The 21,944-nt window shown below is 43.2% G+C and overlaps 1 protein-coding gene across 4 annotated transcripts in view; it reads left to right on the forward strand.

Moving 5' to 3' along the window:
• The window catches only part of PPM1H (protein phosphatase, Mg2+/Mn2+ dependent 1H), a 292,075-nt gene that overhangs the window by 136,355 nt on the left and 133,776 nt on the right, over nucleotides 1-21,944 (forward strand). For all 4 annotated transcript variants that reach the window (XM_036237706.1, XM_016150766.2, XM_036237707.1 and 1 more), the window contains exons 5-6: nucleotides 2,953-3,037; nucleotides 17,768-17,886. In XM_036237706.1, coding sequence (XP_036093599.1) covers nucleotides 2,953-3,037; nucleotides 17,768-17,886 — 204 coding nt within the window. The remainder of the gene's footprint in view (nucleotides 1-2,952; nucleotides 3,038-17,767; nucleotides 17,887-21,944) is intronic.

Below are 21,944 nucleotides of genomic sequence, written 5' to 3' on the forward strand. Positions count from 1 at the left end.
CCTCTAACACTATTCTCGGGAGTTAAGGGGTCGGGAAATGACATTGCCCAGGGAGAGGGAGACGAAATGGTAGCTCACGACACCAAAGGGGGTATAGAGAAGGCTGAGGGAGTGTCCCGGGAGGTGGGAGGGAAACCAGGAGAACGAGTATCCCAGACTCCAGGTTGGCAGAGACTGTCAGATGCTGCCGAGGATGGGGTCACGCCCAGTGGATATGGCAACAGAGAGGCCATCTGATGACTCGAGGGAGCAGCCGGTAGAGAGAGGGGCAAGAATGAATTTACCCATGAGGGATCAGAGGGAGGTGAGGAAGTAGAGACCTTGATTGTAGATTAATATTTATAAACCTTGGCTTAGTAAGAAAGAGAAGAGACTCTAAATGTGGGTTTTGGATTAGGAGAGTATCATTCGTTTGGTTTGGTTTGGCTGATTTTAAACACAAAGTGCTTTGAGCATGATTTTGAACTATGGGCAGAGAGCCAGTGGAGAGGGAGGTTAGGAATACAGAGAGGGAATAACTGAGGTAGGGAAGACTCTGAGGAGGTAAGTAATGGATGGACTCGCTCTGGTCAGGAAGAGAAGAGGAAAAAGTAGCTGGGGAGCAGGTACACTTCTCAGTGAGGGCCCCTGTGGCTATGTGAAGTCGACCCCACTTTACTTGTGTTAGTAAACATCTGTTGCCTCTTAGTTCTACTCTTTTCCTGCCTCAAATTTAAGGAAAAGTTTCTCCTAAATGTCTCATCTGTTCCTTTAGTCAACAAGTATTTGTCGAGTTCCTGCTGTGTGACAGGCACAATGCCTTTTGGAATGGGTGGCGAACAGAACAGACAAGGCCCCTGACCTGGCATTTAGGTCCTGGAGGAGAATCTTCCGTGGCCTGAGTGAGCAAGGTGGCTCCTCCCTGAGGGCCCCACACCCAGTGACACCCAGCCTCCTCCTGCCAGGACTGACCCGCAGTCTCCACCTTCCCTACCTTTTCTTTTTATTCATTACCTTTTATTTCCCTCCTGGATATGCACCTTTTCTAGTCCAAGCCTGATAGCTAGAATTCAGGGGACATGTAGATAAAGGGAAGAAAAGGAATTAAGACTAGCTTTAAGGACAATTTTGAAACAGGGTTGCCTTTGGAATTCGTTACAGAATGACTTTTGCTCCCGTCCTGCAGGTTCTCAGGGACCTTGTTGCTACCTTAAGATTAGGCCTGAACCTAGACCTTCCTTTTAAGTTTCTCCATCCTCTTTCAAAACCCCTACTCCCTTATTGTAGTTATTCTCAGCTGATAACTAAGACAAAGACAATTTGAGTTAACTCACGCTGATTTGTGAATGGTGGATATCACCTTTCTTGGAGATGGGGGCTGAGGTTACATTTTACAGGTGGCTCTAGGTTTATAAAAAGGAATCTTTAATTTGTTCCATTTTCGGTGGCATAATAAAATAAGTGATACAAATTTTAAAGCAGGAGGCATCCTCTTCACAGAGTCAGCTCCCCTAAATGTTACCATTTTCTCACAATTTTCGCTGATTTTCTCCTAGACTGAAAATGCTCTAAAGCCCCCAAGATTTTTGTTGTCATCTCTTCTCTTGCCTGCCCCCCTCCACCGGTTTCTATGGCAGCAGCAACTGGGCACAAGTGGTAAAGAGTTGGGGGAGGGGTCATGACAGCTGCAGCCGTTTTTATAGGGATTGATTCTAAGTCAGGGCCTGCCTCTGCAGTGGGAGGCAGGGGTGCCAGGGGCTTTTTGGTACAAAGAATGCAGCCTCTCCTGGAGTGAAGGAGGCATTGCCCAGAGCTGAGCTTTTCAGAGACACTTCCAGTGTTTGTGGGTCTTCGCAGAGGAGTGTGTCAGGTCTCAGGTCTCTGGCTCCCTGCTACCAGGGAGTTTTTGGATTTAGACAGACTGCAATTCCCCAAACCGCTTCCATTTGTCATAGAAATGGCAACCTTCCACTACAACTGATCAATAGCTGAAAAGTGTCTGTCAGAAACCACTTCAGAACAAGAAGGTCTAAGAATAGGAGACCCACCAGGAAGAGGCCTCAGAAAGGTTGTTCCACTATTATCAATCATGCAGTCTCTCCTTTAGACATCTGCTCTGGGAAAGTCTGTTCCCTCAAAAGTCTTTGAGTTGAAAGTAGCTCTTGGGCACATTTTGGGGTGTGTGAATTTCCTGAGCTTTAAAATGAGATGAGAGTGGTTTTTCCTAGATCCAGGATGTTATGCTAAAGACTAAGGTGTTCTCAGATTTTGATGAGCCTATGAATCGCCTGGAGATCTTATTACCACAATGTGGATTCTGATGTCGTAAATCCAGGGCTGCACCTGAGAATCTGCATTTCCGACAGACTCCCAGGTGAGGCCAGTGCTGCTGGCCCACAGAAACCTTGAGTGACGAGGCCCTAGAGCTGTACCGTCGACTACATTACACACTAGCCACTTGTAACTGCTTAAACTTAAAGCTGAATTAATTAAAATTGGACCAAAAAATTTATTTCTCATCTGCACTGACCACAATTCAAATGCTCCGTACCCACACTGAGTGTTTGTGGCTGCCGTATAGGATGGCCCAGATGAAAACATTCCCATTATCACAGGAAGTTCTATTGGAGAGCACTCGTCTAGAGCGGGCCTCTGTTGCATCATTCATCTATGCACCCGTTTATTCGCTGAGCACTTCTAATGTGCCAAGTAGTATGCTTGGTGTTGGGCGTTTAAGGACGGCTCCAGCTAGCAGAAAAAGAAAACGTAAGCGCACCAGAATGTGACATTCCTAAAGTTCAGATCCCAGCGATGCGTTGAGGGATCGGAGTTGGCAGCCGTGAACCTTGCCGGGCAGGTGGGGAAAGAGAGTATCTCTTGGGCATTTCTCGTGTGTTCTGAACCAAACTGTGGAGTTAACACAGAATCAGGGTGCCTGTGAGTTTGGCTGACAGTGCGTTTTCACCATTCCAGGGCAATAATCATCAGAAATGGAGAAATTGTCCCCATGTCTTCGGAATTCACCCCCGAGACTGAGCGCCAGCGCCTTCAGTACCTGGTAAGAGCCATGCAGGTTTGGCAGGACGCCGTGGTGTCGGGGACGGCGTCGGAGCTGTTTTGGAGGAACTCGTTGCTGTTGACGGGGAGCAGGCCCACGGCAGTCAGACGACATATGGTATTAACTCCCCCCACACACCTTCTGGATCGCACATCCTGGCTCCGTGTGTGACGACACACTCCACCTCCGTGAATTTATTATTGTGGCTGATTTTCTCCCATCTGTGACCAATAGAAGACACAGCATGCTCTGTTTCTTTTAATGGTTTGGCATATACAATATGAAATGAGGGGTCGGAGAATGCAGATACCTTCTTCCTTGGCCTGCTACTCCCTTTAATTTAAACAAAGGGGGTCTGTCTGAGTCACCTCGTGAGAAGGATGGCAGCCCTGAGATCCTGCTGACACACCACTTACTTCATGCTCAGATGTGAAATCCCAAGGGCCCTTTGGGAGAGTCGCAGGTGTCAAAATCTGTTTCTACCCTGAAAATAAATTCTGCATGTAGATCACTCTCTTCGGGGTCAAATTATGACAGGACTATAGCGGGGCTATTTGGTTTTTCAGATCCCGAGAATTTTCGCTTCATTCAGATTTGAATTTTCAGGAAAGCAGAATAAATTTAATTTTATTCCAGGCATTACGCTTGGAATCTCAGTTCAGTGACTTTGGTCATCATCCTAGATTACTTTTGGTGGGGAATCTTTGGGAAATCTTTTTGTGTGAATAGCCGTTTTGTGGATGAAACATTTTCTTGTCAACTGGCTTTCTTTTTGGACAACCTGGCTAAATAAGCGACCCTCTGCTCTTAGGAAAGAATTGATCTGGGCTACACAAAAATAGCTTTGTTTACGTCTCTGAATTTCAGCATGCGTGAACTTCCAAAATTTAATTACTTTGGTTAATTTAGACGGTAGCCGCATACTTTCCCTCAGTTCTCTTGTCTGTGTTTTTGTTTGTTTTATTCAATAGCTCAGCTGTGTTGCTTGGGTAGTTATCTGGTACATGAAACAGCAGGAATGTAAAACCGGTGTGAAAACATTTCTTCACTCTTTTAGTGGCTATTGTGTTCTAACCCTCCTGTTGTTGTTTTCAAGAGGATAAACTTGAAGCCACACCTAGGAGCCCAGACTTGAGAGCTGTTCATTTTCTTTAGCTGTCTAGGCAGATGAAAGGGATCCTGCATCAGCCACGGAAGGTCTTCACTGTGGTCCCAGCTCTGTTGTTACTCTCCAGTTAGTACCTTCGTGCAAGTCTCTTAACCTTTCCAGACCTCAATTTGTCATTTATAAACTGGAGAACTAGGTTAGAGGGTCACCAAGGACCCTCAAGCTGCCAGGATGTCTTCCAAGTAGAGTTCATAACAGCTGGCCTCCTTGCCACCTGTCTGGTTTTCTCCAGTCCATGTTCCGCAAAAACACACAAGTGATTTAACCACAGCCCTCGTCGCTCCCGTGCGTACCTTGGCTCACCACAAGGCACAGAATGTGGGCCGCACTCAGCAAACCCAGAATCGTGGTTCCCACCTGCCTCCCCAGCATCATCTCACTGTCACCCCACCTCCACCGTGCATCCCAGGCTGCAGCCCCGGAGAACCGTCCTCCCTCTCCAGGACACACCGCGGTCTCCGCGACCTCCACGGCTTTGGGAGTATGCTCCGCCTGAATGACCCATCTCTCCTCTGCCAGAAAAACATCCCCTCATTCTCGGAGAACCCAACACAAATGTCACTTCTTCCAGGGGTTAGTGCCCCTAACTCCTCCAGGGGTCAGTCCCCAGTGCTCACACAGAACTGTGCAGAGGCCTTCGGTGTATAGTATTTTATTGTGTATTCTGATCTATGTCTTCCATCTTGATTGAGTCTTGGGGGGCAGACCCCTTACTCAGCAGTCGCCTCACGCTGCCAATACCTAGCCCAGAGGAGATACTGAATCGGGATTTGTTGACTGAAAGAAAGAATGAATCGGTATTCATGTTGACGTCTGGATCATGACCACACAGTACTTCCCTCCCTCCCTCCCCTAGAACCTATCACAGTGGGCACCATCTTCATCACCTCCGTGCCTTAGTGAAAATGATTTCCTGCCTTCCTGCTAGAGGCAATGGTTAATACTAGGTTAACTTTTTTAAAATTTTGAAATAATTTTACATTTTCATGTTACAAGAATAGTACAGAGAGCTCAAATCATTGACATTGAGGAGGGATGGGAATGCTGACGTTTTTCAGATCCCTGAAAATCTCGATTTTTGAGATGGTCGGAGTAAGATGCGTGTAGCTTCAGACCTCAGTGTTGTCACATAACTGTGTGATTTCAACAAGGCCCTTCAGTGATCCCCAGCTTCGTTATCAGTAATGGGCATAGAAAACCTCAGAAGGAAGGTGTAAAAATTAAATGAAATAATATATGCAGAATTCTTCTCTGACACCCAGCAATCATTTGGTTCTCGTTTGATGAATCATAGTCTTGCCACTTCAAATCCTAGTGGTCTGTAAACCACGATAATATTTTTTCTTTGTTTTTACTTAAGAATCACTCCTAATATTCCTGAGATTATTGTGTATTTTGGTGTCACTCTCGAATAATCAGTGTGGACATAGAAGTGAGCCTAATGTCTGAATTTTTAAAAGGTGAGGACACTGTCCCCATTCTTTCTAATTCTTACTCCGAAATCACACAGATTACCCTAATTTATAACTAAAACTTTTCTCCCTGGATTACAAGAGTGTAAATGAATGGAACATAAATTATCCCAGTTGTCCAACTTCCTATTCTGTCAAGAGTCTAGAAATGTATACTTTGAAATGAACAAATCCAGTGATAATATCAACATGATCTATGATGTGAATCTTTGTGAAGTAGTTGAGAGAATTATATCGGAAAAATTTGAGAGATCTGTAGCATCAAATAACCTTGTGGCGAAATCTGTATGGTAAAGTACTTGAGAGAATCAGGAGGTTTATAGTGTAAAATCTCGAAAATAATATCAGTCAGAGGAAAACAGAAGCGTGATGTGGGCTTCTCTTATTCCAGCCACAGCCTCAGCTGCGTGACCTCAAGCCCCTTACACAGTATCTCTGAATCTCCTTTTCTTCTGAGTGAAAGGTATAGGAATGCTTCCCCTGACATATTCTTTACATGTTCTGAAATTGAAATGAGAAGCAATCTCATGGTAATATTAAGTACAGTATATACCTTATATTTTTGAGTGCATCTAATCTTAATCAATTCAGTTTTTGAAAACAGTTTCCTTGAACTAATTGTGAAACAGTTTGGGGCAATGATAGTTGTAGTGTCCTTTACATGATTTAAACAAGTTAGTACATAGCTGGAAGGTTAACAATGTATTCTTTATTCTTAGGTCAAATCAAATTTTTTGAGGTGTGAAGAAACCTTTATGATAGAATTATTAAAACTTCCAGGTCCTTAGAGACTTGATTTGAGTAGCTGTCTGTAGTCCCAGGGCCGTTTGACTTACAGAAATGGCTAGTGATTTTCTTAGAGGTAGGGAGGGTTGAGAGCCCTTTACAAATGAACCATTTTGGTCTGTGTGGACGAGGAATGTTCTTGGTATGCACAGTCTGGATGCTTGGGGATTATAGAACTGGAAGCAGATTACAGGATGATGGATGTGGCAGGCATGTTAATTTTGTTTGGCTTTGCATCCTGACCTTGGAGGCCCCTTCCGGCAGCTCTCTGGGTAATGTGAACTTTGTTCCATAGGTTCCTGGGCAGAGTGATTAATCAAGCAGGCTTGAGGATTTGACGTGTTCACACGGAATGAGGCAGGTGTGTGATGAAGGGGTCGGGCTGTGCATGTCTGCCCCAGCAGCCAGAGAGAACTGACGATCCTACAGCCATGAATACACTGCCTTCTTCTGTCGCTGAGGTTTTTTTTGTTTTGTTTTGTTTTGTTTTGTTTTTTTATTGTCTCCAGGGTGATTAAAATAAAATATTTAAGGAAGTCCACCAAGCTAGGTAGCATGTTTTGATGGAGTCAAAGCCCAGATAGGACGGAATACGGTCTAGTTTGTGGGCGATTCTCAGTAGAGTTTAGTGCTCTGATGCTGTGGCCTCCGGGATATCACCGGATATTACTTCAGGCAACAGCCAGAAATGGATCTTCCTTAGGGGAACTTCTATAGCCCGTAGGTGTGAGAGTGATGGCTTCCCTTCCATTCTGCCTAGACATATTTATAAACTCCGATTTTATTACATTAAGATGTGCTGTTATCATCAGACCTTCAAATAATATACTTCTATCCTTGTAGATAATCCAACTCTGCAGCTGTTTTTCATCAAGGACAATATACAGAAGAGATGAAAGTGGGTTTCACATACACATTTGATACACACAAGTGCAGCATTATCTGAGATGATTTCTTGCTGTGTCCTTGGAACTGCTCCCAGCCTCTACATTGAGTCTGGGTCTATTTGCCTGCCATTTCCCTCTTGCTGGGCTTGGAAAGGTTGCAGGAGGCTAGGATTGTGTTTCTGGGCTCTCTGGGGTTTTTCGTGCTCAATAATTATCTTCCAAAAAGTATATTGTATAAGCCTGAACATGCTTATACATACGTAATCAGGTGGGTCAAGTGTGCTAGTAAGTAAAAGTGACTGACCCGCCACCCGGACATCACACTTAACCTTGAGAGTAGGTTGTCAGGTCTGGAAGTCTGGCTTTAGTCATCAGGAGGCAACTTCACCACGATTCTGCTTTGGCTGATGATTGAGTCATGGAAAAATTCCTTCCAATCCCCACTTAACCCCCTTTCACAAAACTGCAGGTGAGTTTCAAACTTTCTAATTAAAAAATGGCAGGCTAAAGTGGTTGACATTTTTAGTACTTGCTATAGGTTCCATTGATCACACAGATGTCATGAAGAAGCCAGGAGATTTTTAGAGTGCAGAATGGCACAGCCCAGGGCTTTGGAGGCGGGACTTATATTTGGCTCTCTTGGGAGCGCTGCTCAGCAGTTGGGTGAAGATTTGAAAACATATTTACTAGCTCTTATAATGGAACCTCACCACTTCCAGAGCCTTGATTTTGAAAATGACTATAAATCGATATTTTGTTTATTCCAGGTGGGAGGAGTCAGACTTGATGTTGAGGCATTATAAACCTACTATGTAGATCTAAGAAAATGGATTCCATACGGCTGAACCAAATAACCATGAGAATGTATCCCTAAATTTTCTTCTTTAAAAAATTAGTCTTACTGCACAGTTGCTACACCTATATAATCTTTAGATTCTCTAAAGCCCTGTCCCCCAACCCAATGTTCTGAAAAAAGTTGAGCACATAAAGCCAGAGCCATCTGTCTGTAGGGTCCCTTAAGAACTGATCTCGGTATAAAGAACAACATAATGTCATGCATCCCTTAACCGTATTAAATATATTGAAGTTAAATATGCTTTGAGAGAGGTAGATAGGAAGGATTCAACGAGGTTTATTAGAGCAAACACTTAATTGTCTGTTTCACAAATGAAGCTTTAGTTGCTTCATTTGTGAAATAGGGTAATTACAGCACCCTCACAGGGTTGGTATGAAGATTAATGAGTTAATATTTGTAATATGCTTATAGCAGTGCCTAGAACAGAGACAAAATAAAATCTCTTAGTTTTCAAATCTAACCGTGTAGGAAGAGCTGTTTTATGGCCATCCTGCCATTGGGACTACTTTGGTGGCCTTTTATAAAATTTCTAAATTTCATTTGCATATGCAAAGAGATTGAAGATATGCAGGCATATCCTTTTTGCTGACATGAGTTGTTCTCTTCAAATGAATGCTTTTCCCTCATGTTTTAACTTAGGAAGAAAAAGCATTAGGCAAATGGATATGGAAACCTTACGTGTTTTATGTAAATGAATACTTTTTACCCCTTATTCTATACATTAAACTGTTGTAGAGTTGACAAATCTAGGCAATTTTGTTTAATATGTCCATTTGCATACCAGATTCCATGTGACTCCTTTATCACAAGATATAAATTTTACAATTTTAAAGTTATTTTAGGGACATGATACTTCTCTCTGGTTGATCAGTATAGTCCCATGTAAAAATTTAAATGTGAACCTTCCTTGACAGCTACATAAACCAGACAGAATTTCATCAATATTCAGTTCAATAATAGCTTAATATATACAAGCTCGGTTCTTGTTATTTTAAGACTTTTCAGGACAAATTAATACTAGAGAATTCTTTATGTAAGACTCCAGCCCATGCATATTTCGATCTTAGCCATTTCACATTTTTCCTTCATTTTTTTTTTTAAACCCAAAGTGAAATATTCTGTTCTTGCTCTGCAAATCAGGCATCCAGCCTTGGCTCCAGAGGAGCCATCTCATTTGACCATTGGATTACCCGTGGTTTGGCTGATGTTATTAATTTCATTTCGTATGTGACCTAAGACTCTCTTTCACGATAAATCCTCTTGAAATGTAAGGTTTCCAGTCCGCCTCTCATACAATCTGATGAGGTTTCCCCCCCCCCCTTAAAGGCAAAAAACACTGTTAAACACTGAAAATCCACATTTTGATAACTTCTTTTCACATATCAAGAGGTCTGAACATTTTAAAAATTAATGCAGATATAAGTTTTCGGGTTAGAGGACTTTCTAAAATATTTCCTGTTATGAAATCTGCCCTCTCAGTTAACACATGAGTATTTTCACTTTCCATATTCTAATAGGAGTGGCCATTGGAGCAACTACTTTGGAAAGGGGGTTGGCAGTCACTCCGAACGCTGAGCATCTCACGGCCCTGCGGTTCCTCCCCTAGGTGTGTACGTAGCTGAGGTGTGTACACATGTCTACGGAGAGGCTAGAATGTGTCCAGCAGCACTGTTTGTAGTAGCCTAAACTGGAGAGTAACCAAATGCCCATGGAGAGTGGAATGGATAAATATACGTGGCAGAGTCACACTGTGCAGCACCGAGAATGAACAGCTTGTAACTACACACAACAACATGGGTGACTCTCACAGGCTTAATTAACACCCAGCGAAGGAGGCAGGCTGCAGGACTCCATGGGAAGTACAGAGATGAGCAGAGCCAATCTGAAAGCTGGGATGGTGCTTCCTTTGATGGGAGCAGCAGTGATTAAATGGGCTCCTGACCCTGGAGTACTGGTAATATTCTATTGCTTGAACTGGGTGCCAGTTCCATGGGTGTGTTCAGTTTGTAAAAATTCATTGACCTGTACACATTATGGTATGAGTACTTTGCATAGGTATATTATACTTTGTTTTAAAGTTTTTATATAAAAAATACTTTCACTTTATTTAACCGTACATTTGCAGAGGGGTCCCGCTGGGTGCCCTGGAGGAGCCCAAGGTGAAGTGGCAGGGCAGGTTCCCAGGAAGCCACTTCTCTGCCCTGCTCTGTTCTCTCCTAGGAGCTGCACACCTGGCCTCTTCCCACTTCCTTGCCTCTGCTCTTGCATGACCAGCTATTAAGACCCCTTTCAGATTCTCTCTGACCCCACCCAGTGAATACCCCACTCTTTGTCCCTTAGCCTCTTGAATTATCTCCATTTCTACTGATAAGCCTTCCTTAGTCTTCCCCACTAGTGTGTGAGCGCTGAGCAGAAAGGCCTCTCTTTTTATCCTTTGAATTTCTAGCCCCTGGTACCTGGCACATGCTGGAACTCATGTGTTAGTTGCATGAATGCCTTTGGCTGGATACCCTGAAACCTGAGATAGTCTCCTTATTGGCTGACACCACTCATTGGCACGCTGACCACAGGCAGCAAAAGGAAATTATTATAAATGGAAGAAGTGTTTTATGTCCCCCAGCATGCACTTTTGAGTAACCTCAGGACCCACCATCTCAGTGTCTGCAGGAAGCCTGGTGCTGTCTCCTTTCATAACCTTTATATACGTATAGCTCTCTGGGATCCAGTTCCTGTTTCCATGCTCTTGTTCTCCCTGGAGGGTGGAGCTTAGGTCCATGTGCTCTGGAGCCAGCCAGACCTGGGTTCGCTTTATCCACCCACTCTGCTCTAGTGATAGGATTCCTGGAAGGTTCCAGAAGATCTCTCATCTTCAGACTTGTTTCCCTACTGTTACTCAGAGACTCTCACTGGGATGAGATGGTTATATTTCTTCCCAATGCGGTGCTCACCTCCCTCCCCTTTGCTGGAAGCTGACTTCTGCCCAGGACTAGAGAGGAGAGTATTCAGAAGATGATGTCCGGTCCTCCTACCCCATCCTCGGTGTCCTGCCACTTCTTGGCATGGCAAGTTACTCCAGCATCCTTTCCCCAGTGAAGGTGTCTCTTCCTCTTGTCCCTGGCCAGACAGAACCATGTCTGGAAGTTTGTTCTCCTTAGCTGCCTAGACACTAAGTAAGTAACAAAGGTATGTCCTACCCTCTTTTTAGCAAACCTGTGCTCTCCAGAGTCCTTAGAAGGCTCTTGGTGACATGTCTTTGGTTTTGCAAGGGCTGTAGTTAGCTTCTCCGCCCAGCCCCAGGCACACACATGAATGACAGGGGTACCTCCACCCCTCTTTGTTATGTTTCCCTGAGGGAAAGCCTCAAAATTTAGGATAAAAATGCCAATATGAAAAGCAGTCCTTTTCCTTTTTTTCATACAGGGCAGGCAGCACACTTTAAATTGATTTTAGTACAAAATATGTTTCTAGGTTTCTAGTTTACATACTTAGTAGATAGACAAGAGACATAACATTATTTAGAAATTCTTAAGATTGTGAAATATCATGGAGTTTTAAATGGTGTATCTGTACCCACCTACACACATGTGGTTTTACAAGAAGGTATCCAGTTAGAAAAAGTTAACTAAATATAAAATATGGTAACTTGTTTCCAAGATTGTTTCTATGTGCCCTAGACCTTGGTTTTAACTTTTTTGAAAGATTGAAAGCTGTATGGTATTTTTTTGTGAAGTTTAAATAATCACTAAAAGCAATTGTGTAAAGCAGGTCGGGATGTTCTATATTCATTCTTTCAGCAAATACTTATTTAGAGGCTTACTGTGTTAAGTGCTATGCCAGGCCCTAGATTGTAGCTAAGGTTTTAAAAATAACAAACGTATTTAAGTGTAGCTGGTATTACTTGCATCACCATGCAGATGTTTCTAACATACATATATCCAAATAGCATCATCAAAGCGAAGAACATAAAATATGTCCAGCATAGCAGACAAATAAGAAATATTTAGAAGAGCATCCAGAATTTTTTATTTTGAAGTTGGACATGGAATCTTAATGTGTACTTGCTCCATTTTTGGACTTCATCCTGTTAAGGTCCACATATTTTTAATAGGCCAGCATCCCTATGAAATATGCCTTGGGAAGGAGTGTAGTAGTCATGTGTATACATTTATGAGCTGCCTAGGTAGGAGCAGTGGAGTAAAACATGCTAAAATTGCCCATGAATCTTATAAATTTGGAGTCAGGAAATCATTGGGATTCGTTGCTGGAAGGAACCTAACAAATTCCTGCTCTCACATTTTACAAACTTTAAACTTTGGGTATGTTGCTTAGGTTGAATTAGAAAGAAAGTCACTTTTGATATTCAGGATTCTAGAATTCTGACATGGTTGGTGCTTCCCGCAGGGGTGGACCACTAACGAAGCAGCTCCAACCCGTTAAGCCACTTGAATGCCGAACAGGCCCTGAGAAGTTTCTGAGTTCCCAAGTTGTTGGGCAACTCTGCTTCTGAAAACAAGATGGTTCTGTGACAGGCTGTTGGGCAGCAGCGGGCTTCAGCGACCCCTGCGTTATTGGAACCAGGGCCCCTTCCCAGTGACTTTAGCATTCTCTCAAATGACTGGAATAAGAAGAGACCAGTGAGACTCCTCTCAACTATTTTCTAAAATCCAGTTTAAAAACTGTGTGCTTGAGAATTAATTTTCAATGTTTCTTTTTAAACAAAAATAATCCATGTTCAGTGCTAGAAATGTTCGTGAGTATGGGTAAAGTAAAAAGAAAACTTACTACATTTAATAATATTTTGATGATTTTGAGTGTATGTACATATATAAGCCCTATTTATATGTTGAAGTCCAAATCCTCAATGTGCTGAATTTGAGATGGGCCTTTAGAGAAGTAAGGTTAAATGAGGTCATGAGAGTAGGATCCTGATCTGATTGGATTAGTGTTCAGATAAGAAGAGACACCAGAGAGCTTGATTTATCTCCACATGAGATCAGAAAGGATGACCATCTGCAAGCCAGAAAGATGGCCCTTGCCAGGCAGCCAGTCTGCTGGCACCTTGATCTCGGACTTCCCAGCCACCAGAACTGCGACAAATTTTTGTTTTTAAACCCTCCAATCTGTGGTATTTTGGTATAACTTCCCGAGCTAGGACCATATTTACAAACTTGTGAGTAGTGCACAAAAAAAGATACACTAATGAGCAGAAGTGCACTTTCCTCTGATAACTAGCAGATATGTGTCCCAATATATTTTTGCATCTCATTGTCATTAATCAACCACCCATTTGCTCTTCGTGTACTTAGTTCTTAAGTTGTTTTTTTCTTTAACAGCAGTAATTCCATCAGATCTGACAAATGTAACAGCCATGAGTATGGAAAGTGTTGGTAAGAAGGAGGCCTGTCATTAGGACGTGGATGATGGTTTTAAAAAATAGTAAAAATATGTCATAGGCACACATGGAATAAACATAGATTCTTTGGTGGGCATGACTGTGACCAAAAAAAATGTGTCATGCAATATGTGGAAAGTGTTGTAGCAATGAGCAAAAGAAAAAGAAAAATAAATATAAAAATGGAAAAATCTGAGCGGTGACATCAGTACCAATGGGGGATGAATATTTCAATATTTCCTCAGAGCTACGATGCTGTTTTTCATCTTCTGCCGTATCTGAAGTTGGGATGTTTTGCAGCTGATGGCTGCTGTCTGCCAGGCAGCAGGCATGACATGGACGTCAGCTCCTGGGCTCGTGCAGGCATCCGAAGAGCAGCGCCAAAGTCGCGGGACGGATGTCCAGCCTCTTGAAATAAAACCCCGCAGACAAAAATGAAGCAATCTTTAAGCCTCCTTGGATCCAGCTAGCCCTGTGGAGGGACTTGGAAAGATGTGAATCAAACTTGTTCAGCCACATCCCCGAAGTGGGAGTCAGGAGTAAGCTGGCTCCAGATAGATAATTGCAAAGCCGATTTAAGAGCTTCACACTCCTGGCTTTGAGGCTTGTGGTTCTTTTGTGGATTATTTAAGAAATTCTGCATCAACCAATGCTCCCATGGAACACAGGCCACTAGTATGTGGAAAATCATGTACATAGATGATTCAGAGTTGAAAACTGGTGAGAGCTGCTGAATTCTAAATGTAAAAAAGTTTTAGGAAACTTTAGCCAATAGACTTCATTTATACTTGCCTTTTTAAATATACACAACAGATAATAAAAATTTGTGTAAGTCTAAAGGAGCCCTTTCAAAAAGTAAAATAAAAATTCGAAGTGGTAAGAAAGCATTGTACATATTTAACCTGCAGCTTTTATTTCTCCCTGTCTTAGAGATAATAAAATAATGGGGCAGGTAATAAAGGAAATCTTAGAATCGATGAAATATAGTAGCCTATTGTTATAGGAAAAGCAAGCAGCTTGTTGAGACCCCGAAAGGCTCTGCATGTGATGAGGCTACAGATGTCACAGTGTTTAAGCCTGCTCCTCCTCGAAGCCAGAGGTGGGACCGCTCCTCAGGTAGCAAAGCTGCTGAGGAGTTTCCAGCTGCCCCGCAGGCATCCGCTTGGGCACAGCTACCCATATAATTGCCCAGGCAAATGTATACCGACCAAAGGGCATGAGGAGGGGACCTGAACAAAGCACTGTCAGAGGGTCCCACTCATGATCCTGTTAGGAAGCAAGTGCCTGGACCTCTGCATAGTCACCCCTCTTAGTCCCTCGGCTTGGGGAAGAAATTTACTTAGGAATGGCCTTTGGAGACTAGCCTGTATGTTAATATATGTGTGTCGTGTATTTATATTTACACACATATGTGCTCGTTTATATATAGTCATCACTCGGTATCCATGGAGGATTGGTTCCAGAACCAAATCCGAGGATGTTCAAATTCTTTATATAAAATGATGTAAGACAATGCATACACGATTGGTCCTCCATATCTGTAAATGTAAAACTCACAGATACAGAGGGCCAACTGTATACATATATCTCTAATATAGAGATCTGTATACACATGACACAGTTCACATAAGCTCACGCACACATACACACATTGTTTGATAACCTGTTTTTTTACAAATATATCAGCTCTTTTTATGTCAGTACATACTCTCTTTAGCATTGTTGTAAAAGACGGCATCAAATTCTTTTATATGGAATTTATGCTCATTTATTTAATTGTATAATTAAATGATTTCTTCCAGTTGTTATAAATAACGTCAGAAACATCTTGTGCGCATCTGTACTGTTGTTCAGCTGGATCTTCACGGGTATCTATTTGTAATTTAGACTTTGCTGTAGGAGCAACAAGATTATAGGCCTTTTGTTGCCCCGTTATTTATTTTTGTTTGTATTTGTGTGTGTATGGGTAGGTTAAGGGTCCAACATAAGGATTAGGATGAGGGTATGGGCACGGTATTAAGCTCAGGCTCTACAACCACCTAGTCCTGGCTGATAACCCTGGGCTAGGTGCCGTAACCTCTCTAGGCCTTAGTTTCCTCGTTTGTAAATTGAGTCTGCGACACATGTGTCGTAGTATTGTTGGGGTAGTAACATAAGGCATAGCAAATGTCTGGTACAGTAACATCTAAATCAGTATTCGTCCAGCTTGGGAGTTGAGGGGCTGAGAAAGAGCTCCATGCCGATGCAGCCCCGAAGTTCTGAGAGACGATAAACGGTACGTAGTAGATGCTGCTGTTCCTCAACTTAATGCCTCTGTCTCAGTTTTAATGGGTGGATCAAAATAAAGGAAAAACAATGGTATCTACCCTGTAAGCACAGATGGCTTCATAGCTGCGCGGCTTGTGCGGTCACACAGGGCTCCAGGCTTAGAGCTCTGCTGTCACTGTCTTAAAAATCTTCATTTTGAATGAGGCTCCATATTTTTCTTTTGCACCGGGCCCCACACATTATGTAGCCAGTGGTGCCCATAATGTTGTTGGGAGAGTGAAATGAGAACTCACAAAGCACTTAGCACCATACTCAGGATGTAAAAGCCTTAGTAATCATTTGATGAACATAATTATTTTATCAACAGAGACAACCATGATAAGTGAATTATATAATTAATCTCAATGCACAAATAAAGAAACCGAGGCCTAAAGTTAAATAACCTGCTAAAATCACACAGTTGATAAGTGCAGACCTTGGGTTCAAACCTAAGTCTGTCTCACCTAAAGCCCACACCACTGACCTGCCCTGTTATTAGTTCCCTTCCTTCCCAGGGAGCCTCTCTGTAACACCCAGGGTTTAGCATCCTCAATACCCATGAGCAGCAGCCAAGCGTCACCCCCAGCAGAGGTTTCAGAGCCCCTCAAAGATGATCAGGAATTCCCATCAGACCTGGAACTTTCTGAGACTGCCACAGACAGTAAGAACAGTTCCCCTTCTCACCCTCAGCCCCATCCTGCCCTGTCCTTAAGCCTGCTCAGAATCTCTGGCTCAGAGTTCTGTTATCTGGCCAAGTCTGACCAGCCTGGGGACATTTCAGTTTGCCTCCTTTCATTCCCGATACACTTAACTTCTGATGACTAATTTCTAACTAATAGCCCTGAACCACTGTGAGAATCGGTGGGAAATCTGCCGATGTCAGGTCCTGGGAAAGAGGCTGTGGGAGATGCCTTTTTCCAGTAGACTGAGGACATGGCCATCTGTCCTATGGCAGGGATCCCTTGCTTTCCTGCAGTGCCAGGCCATGATTTGCTCTGCCCACTCTTTTCCATGCCAAAAAGACAGAGAGAAGATCCATTCCACCACAGTCTGGTAACACGCACATGGCTTGGTATGGGGCTGCTGCAGGGCAGTGCAGGTTTGCTTACAGTGCGTGGCCTCTGCGCACGGACACCAGCTCTTGAGCACTTCGTCTCTTGGATAGCTGAGGCTGAGTTTTGAACATGACAATGAGACTGTTGTTTCAAAGCAATTCCCTAAGTGGCTGTTTGCTCGAGACTTTTGTAGTGTGAACAGGGATTTGGGGGAGGGGAAGAAGCCATCTGCTCTGGAATAGTCTTCCAATTACATGATCAAATTACTGCAGAGCAAAATGGAGGGCATCCAACGGAAAGTTCCTGTCTGGTGTATCCAGCCCCAGTCCACTCTCTGAGGCCGTTGTGTTGACGTGAAGATGCGCATGCAGGTTTCAAAGACAAGGCCATGATGACTAGGAGCGTGAGCAAGAGCAGAGTGGAGAAAGCCAAGGCCGAGGGTCGGGATGAGTTGTCTTGCCACAATATGGCATTCAGAAAAGCAAAACCATCTTGGATTTGAATGAAAAAGTGAACCTTGGGAGAAACTCAGTCTCTTTTCCTGATGACTTGGGGGATGCATGTCTTTGATTACAATTAATCTCTCATGTCAAATAAAAAGGGATATCCCTTTATAAGTTAAGTCAATTTTTATTTGCTGATATTCTGTTTGTATTGAGGTTCTTAAATCTATTTCTCTTAAAATATAAGAACGATTTTGTTTTTAAAATATGGCCTGTCTCAATTTGCAAAACATCCTCGAGTCTTATTTTTTTCTTCTAAATCTACGTGTGGTTTTTTTTTTTTTCTTTTTTTTTCTTTTATTAGGCATTCATGCAGCCTCACTTGCTAGGAAATGAGTTCACACATTTGGAGTTTCCAAGGAGAGTGCAGAGGAAGGAACTTGGAAAGAAGATGCTCTACAGGGACTTCAATATGACAGGCTGGTAAGAACACGCCCCCCTCTGCCTCAGCTCAGCCACAGTGTGTGTGATGGAAGCGTCATCGCCAGAACAAGCCACTGGTACAGTTTGGGTCAGGAGGTGCAGCCAGAGACCCGGGGGTGTGGGGAAGCGAAAGGGGTGATGCCGCCTCTGCTGTCTGCACCTGGACACAGTTCTCGAGTCACAGTGCTCTGCTTCTGTGAGGTCCTCCTTGGGGTGACCAGGACCCACAAAGCTGACGCAATTCCTCAGTTCACACAGAAGAAGCATTCGGGGGCTTTTAAAACACCTAAAAACTTGGTTTTTAAGGAACGGACCAGAGGTTTATTTGGCCGGACTGGCTTGGATTTGAACCCTAACTTTGACCTTTCTAGATAGGCAAAGTTGCATAAATCACTTCACCGCTATGAGCCCAATTTTCCATGGATGAAGTGAAAAAAATATACCCTTTGAAGAGTCGTCGTGAAGACCTTAGGTAATGAGCTATCCTCATTATTTTATTATAGTCAAATTGAAATAAGAATCTCTGCAGAGGCGGTTTAGCCCCAAAACACACTAGGCACCAAGACCATTTCTGTCATGTATTGGTGGCTGACATTAACTAAGACCTCACCTTTTTCTTCTGTGTGAAAAATAGATATGATGGTAAAGGACTTGTACCTAATAGGGTTATAACGATTAAATGAGAGATCAGGGCCTGGAATGTAGACATGTGGGTGAAGATTTGCCCTTAGGCCCTGGATCCTGACCACTGAGCCCCTTGCCAGTCTGGAGGATAGCAGGACAATGGGACAGTGGACTCCTTCCTCACCGTACCTCCAACACAGGCAAAGAAGTAGATTCCATTATCTCTTCTTCATTGACCAAAATAGCAATAACAGATGGTCACATTCCCATGGTGATGTCTTCCAGGCTGGAAATCGCCGAGGGTACATATTGTCTTAAAGGAACAGTTGAGCTACCCCGGGAAGATAAGGGGATGATCTAAGGCACTTCCGGTTGTACTTTGCCATTCAAAAGAGAAAATCTTCACCAGCATCTGCTCTTCTTTCTAGAGCAGGGTCAGCAAACTATGGCCTAAAAGCCAAATTCCACCCACAGCCCCTTTCTGTGAATTTTTTTTTTTTTTTAATGCAGCCTCATTCATTTGTGTGCATTTGACCTTTGGCTACTTTCACACTACAACAGGGCAGTTGAGTAGTTACAGCAGAGACTATAAGACCCACAGAGCTTAAAATATTTACCCGTTCTGAAATGTAAATGGATTTACCAGAAGGGGTTCTGGAGTTTTGTTGCCCCAGAGTCATTACCCTAATACCTGGGTGTTCGTTGTAAACTCATTTTTATTCAGTTAGCAAAATCAGCACTTTTTACAGAAAAGTATAAGGCGAGGGCTACTCTAGTTCAGAAAAGCATTGGGGGGTTTGGTCTGAATTTTGCAGAGTTTTGAACAATGAAAGGAAAGGCCTCTCACCTGATTATCGATGCAGATGAACAGGGTCGATTTAAGAGACAGTGAGAAAAATGACAAAATGAAGAGAAGCGTCAGGGAAATCAGACCTAGCTGGTATTAAGGGAACGTAATCAAGGATAAGGGAAATTTAGATTTACTGTGGGGTGGGATGGGGGCGGGGGATAGGGTGGGGGGTTGTAGGTTAATTGTGTATGTTTCTGAGAAAGAGAATGAGTGGTGAAAGCAGTGTTCTAGTAAGATGGTTCAAAGAGGAGTTCGAAGGAACCTGATTAGGAGAGAAAGTGCATTCAAAGAAACCAGAAAAAAACACCATGGAAATGTGTAAGTGAGGTCTCTAGGGCCAAACAGAGGAATGGAAGTAGAAAACAGAGAAGGAAAGAAACTGGGTGATTTAGGCCAAGGGGTAAACATAAGGGTTAACTCATTAATTGTTCCAATTATCTGCTTAAATACGTCTCTTGAACTAGTCGATAAACCCCTGAGAGGGAGCCCCATGCCTCATCCTGTGCCTGACACATAGACAGACCACAACTACTTATTGGGTGAAAGGAAGAAAGGGGTGTAATTGACAGAAGCTGAGGGGGACAGGTCGACGATGCAGGTGGTTGATGGGAAGGGTGGGAACAAGGAGCTTGCATGCGAGTGAGACATGTTGAACTTGATGCAAGACTATTTTTATGTTCATTCTGTGCCAGAAAGGCAAATGAGATCTAAGCAGCCAAAACAAATTGGGTAAACAAATGGCTAAAGATTACCTCTGTTTTATAATTTTTAAAATGTAGATAAGTCTGAGGACTAGATTACATCCAACTTTGTATGCACACAGGTGCCGTCTTTTGCTCTCTCTCTTTCTTACACACACATGCAGTCCTGGCATGGCCCTAAGTCAGCAAACGGTCCATAGCGGGCTGTGTTTAGTGTATGGAACTCCACACTGAATAACTGAGGCTCAGCCTAGCCTGAGAATGGCTTCCACAGATGCGATTTGCAGGTCTGTTTCAGCTTCGGCTATGAGCGGAGATTTATGTACCCCTTGGCATCTTTCCTACCTGTTCTTACTTCTGATTTGAAAATGAAACTTCAGGAAAAGGAGAGCTCTTTACACCTCTGCTGGAAGAAGTTGAGATGTTTAAAACTCAAATAGACCACTGCCTATGTTACCCCCACTCCCACTTTAATGAATTCCTTTTCAAAATGTTTTTAAACTCTAACAGAAAACCTCAGATCTAGCAGTTATTAAGGATTTAAAGACACGGGACCACAAATTGCTGCCTTTTTGAGTTGTCTATAGCAAGAGAAAGGCTGGCAATTCCTTGGAAAGGGATCAGCAGCCTCTCTTCCCACAAAAGCCTTAAATTAGAGTTGACCCCTGAATAACACCGGTTGGAACTGTGCGAGTCCACTTATATGTGGACTTTTTTTTCAATAAATATACTGTCAGCCCCTCCTCATCCCTCTGTTTTGCATTTGCGGATTCAACCAACTGTCAAAACCAGGATTTTCAATCTGTGGTTGGGAGCTGGCGGACAGAGAGGGCTGACTGCATTGTTCTGCAGCATTTTATGTAAGGGCCTTGAGCATTCACAGAAGTAGGTATCTGCGGGGCTCCTGGAACTAATCCCCTGCAGACACGGCAGGAAGACTGTAGTTCAGTTTTAGGGGAGTCAGAATTTACACACAGATTTTGACTGGTCAGCTGTACTACCAAGTTGTTAGAATTGGTTTAAGGTGAACAGTTTGGAATGTGTCACGCTCAAGGAGACAAAAAGCCCTTGCCTAGTCTCTGTTTCTTGGTTCGGAATTCACCTTGGCCCATGAACTTGTTTCTCTGATCTTTCTAACAAATAAAGGGTCCCCCTGTTGTAAAGCTGCTTGTTTAATCCTTGTAGTAAATTGCTAGTTGTGGAAATGTTTATCTCCCCTTTTATGGCCCACTGATGATAGTAATGGGGCTAGCCGACAGTGACTGGGAAAGCTAAGGGCCAGCTGCTGTGTTACGTGATTCCTCATATTTAACAGTCCTGTGACCCAGATCCCTTTTGCAGATGAGGAAAGTGAGGTGCAGAGGCCAAGTTGCTTACGGTTGCACGACTAGTAAGGGGAGGCTCTGTGATGTGAACCTGGACAGCATCACTCCAGGGTGCACACTGTTTATTACTAGTTTGCTGAACTGCTAAATGCTGAATGGCTCCTCCTCCTCGTTCCCATTTTGCATTTGAGCAAATTGAGGCTCCGAGGGATTAGGTGGTTTGCTCAGCTCCTGCCAATGCAAAAATGTCAGAATAAGAACTAGAACCCAGGTTTCTGATACAATGCACCAGTCAACTTTTCTTCAGGGCGATTAGACATCATTATTCAGTTTTGAGCTGTGACATAAATTTAATCAGGGGACCTCTTTTGGCTAGGATTAGCATCTCTTTGACAGTCCTTTAGGGTTCAAGAGGATGGGACGAAGCATTTCAGGACCTGTGGAGGCAGTAACTTTTCTAGTTCTCACTCTGACCCAGTAGACCGTTGGCCAAATTGCTAAGAGCCTGTGTGTGATTTTGGGGTGCTGATGGTGGGGAAGGTCCTCAAAGGACAAGAT

This window comes from Rousettus aegyptiacus, unplaced genomic scaffold, assembly GCF_014176215.1.
Source record: "Rousettus aegyptiacus isolate mRouAeg1 unplaced genomic scaffold, mRouAeg1.p scaffold_m13_p_2, whole genome shotgun sequence".
In the NCBI taxonomy this organism is placed as follows: Eukaryota; Metazoa; Chordata; class Mammalia; order Chiroptera; family Pteropodidae; genus Rousettus; species Rousettus aegyptiacus.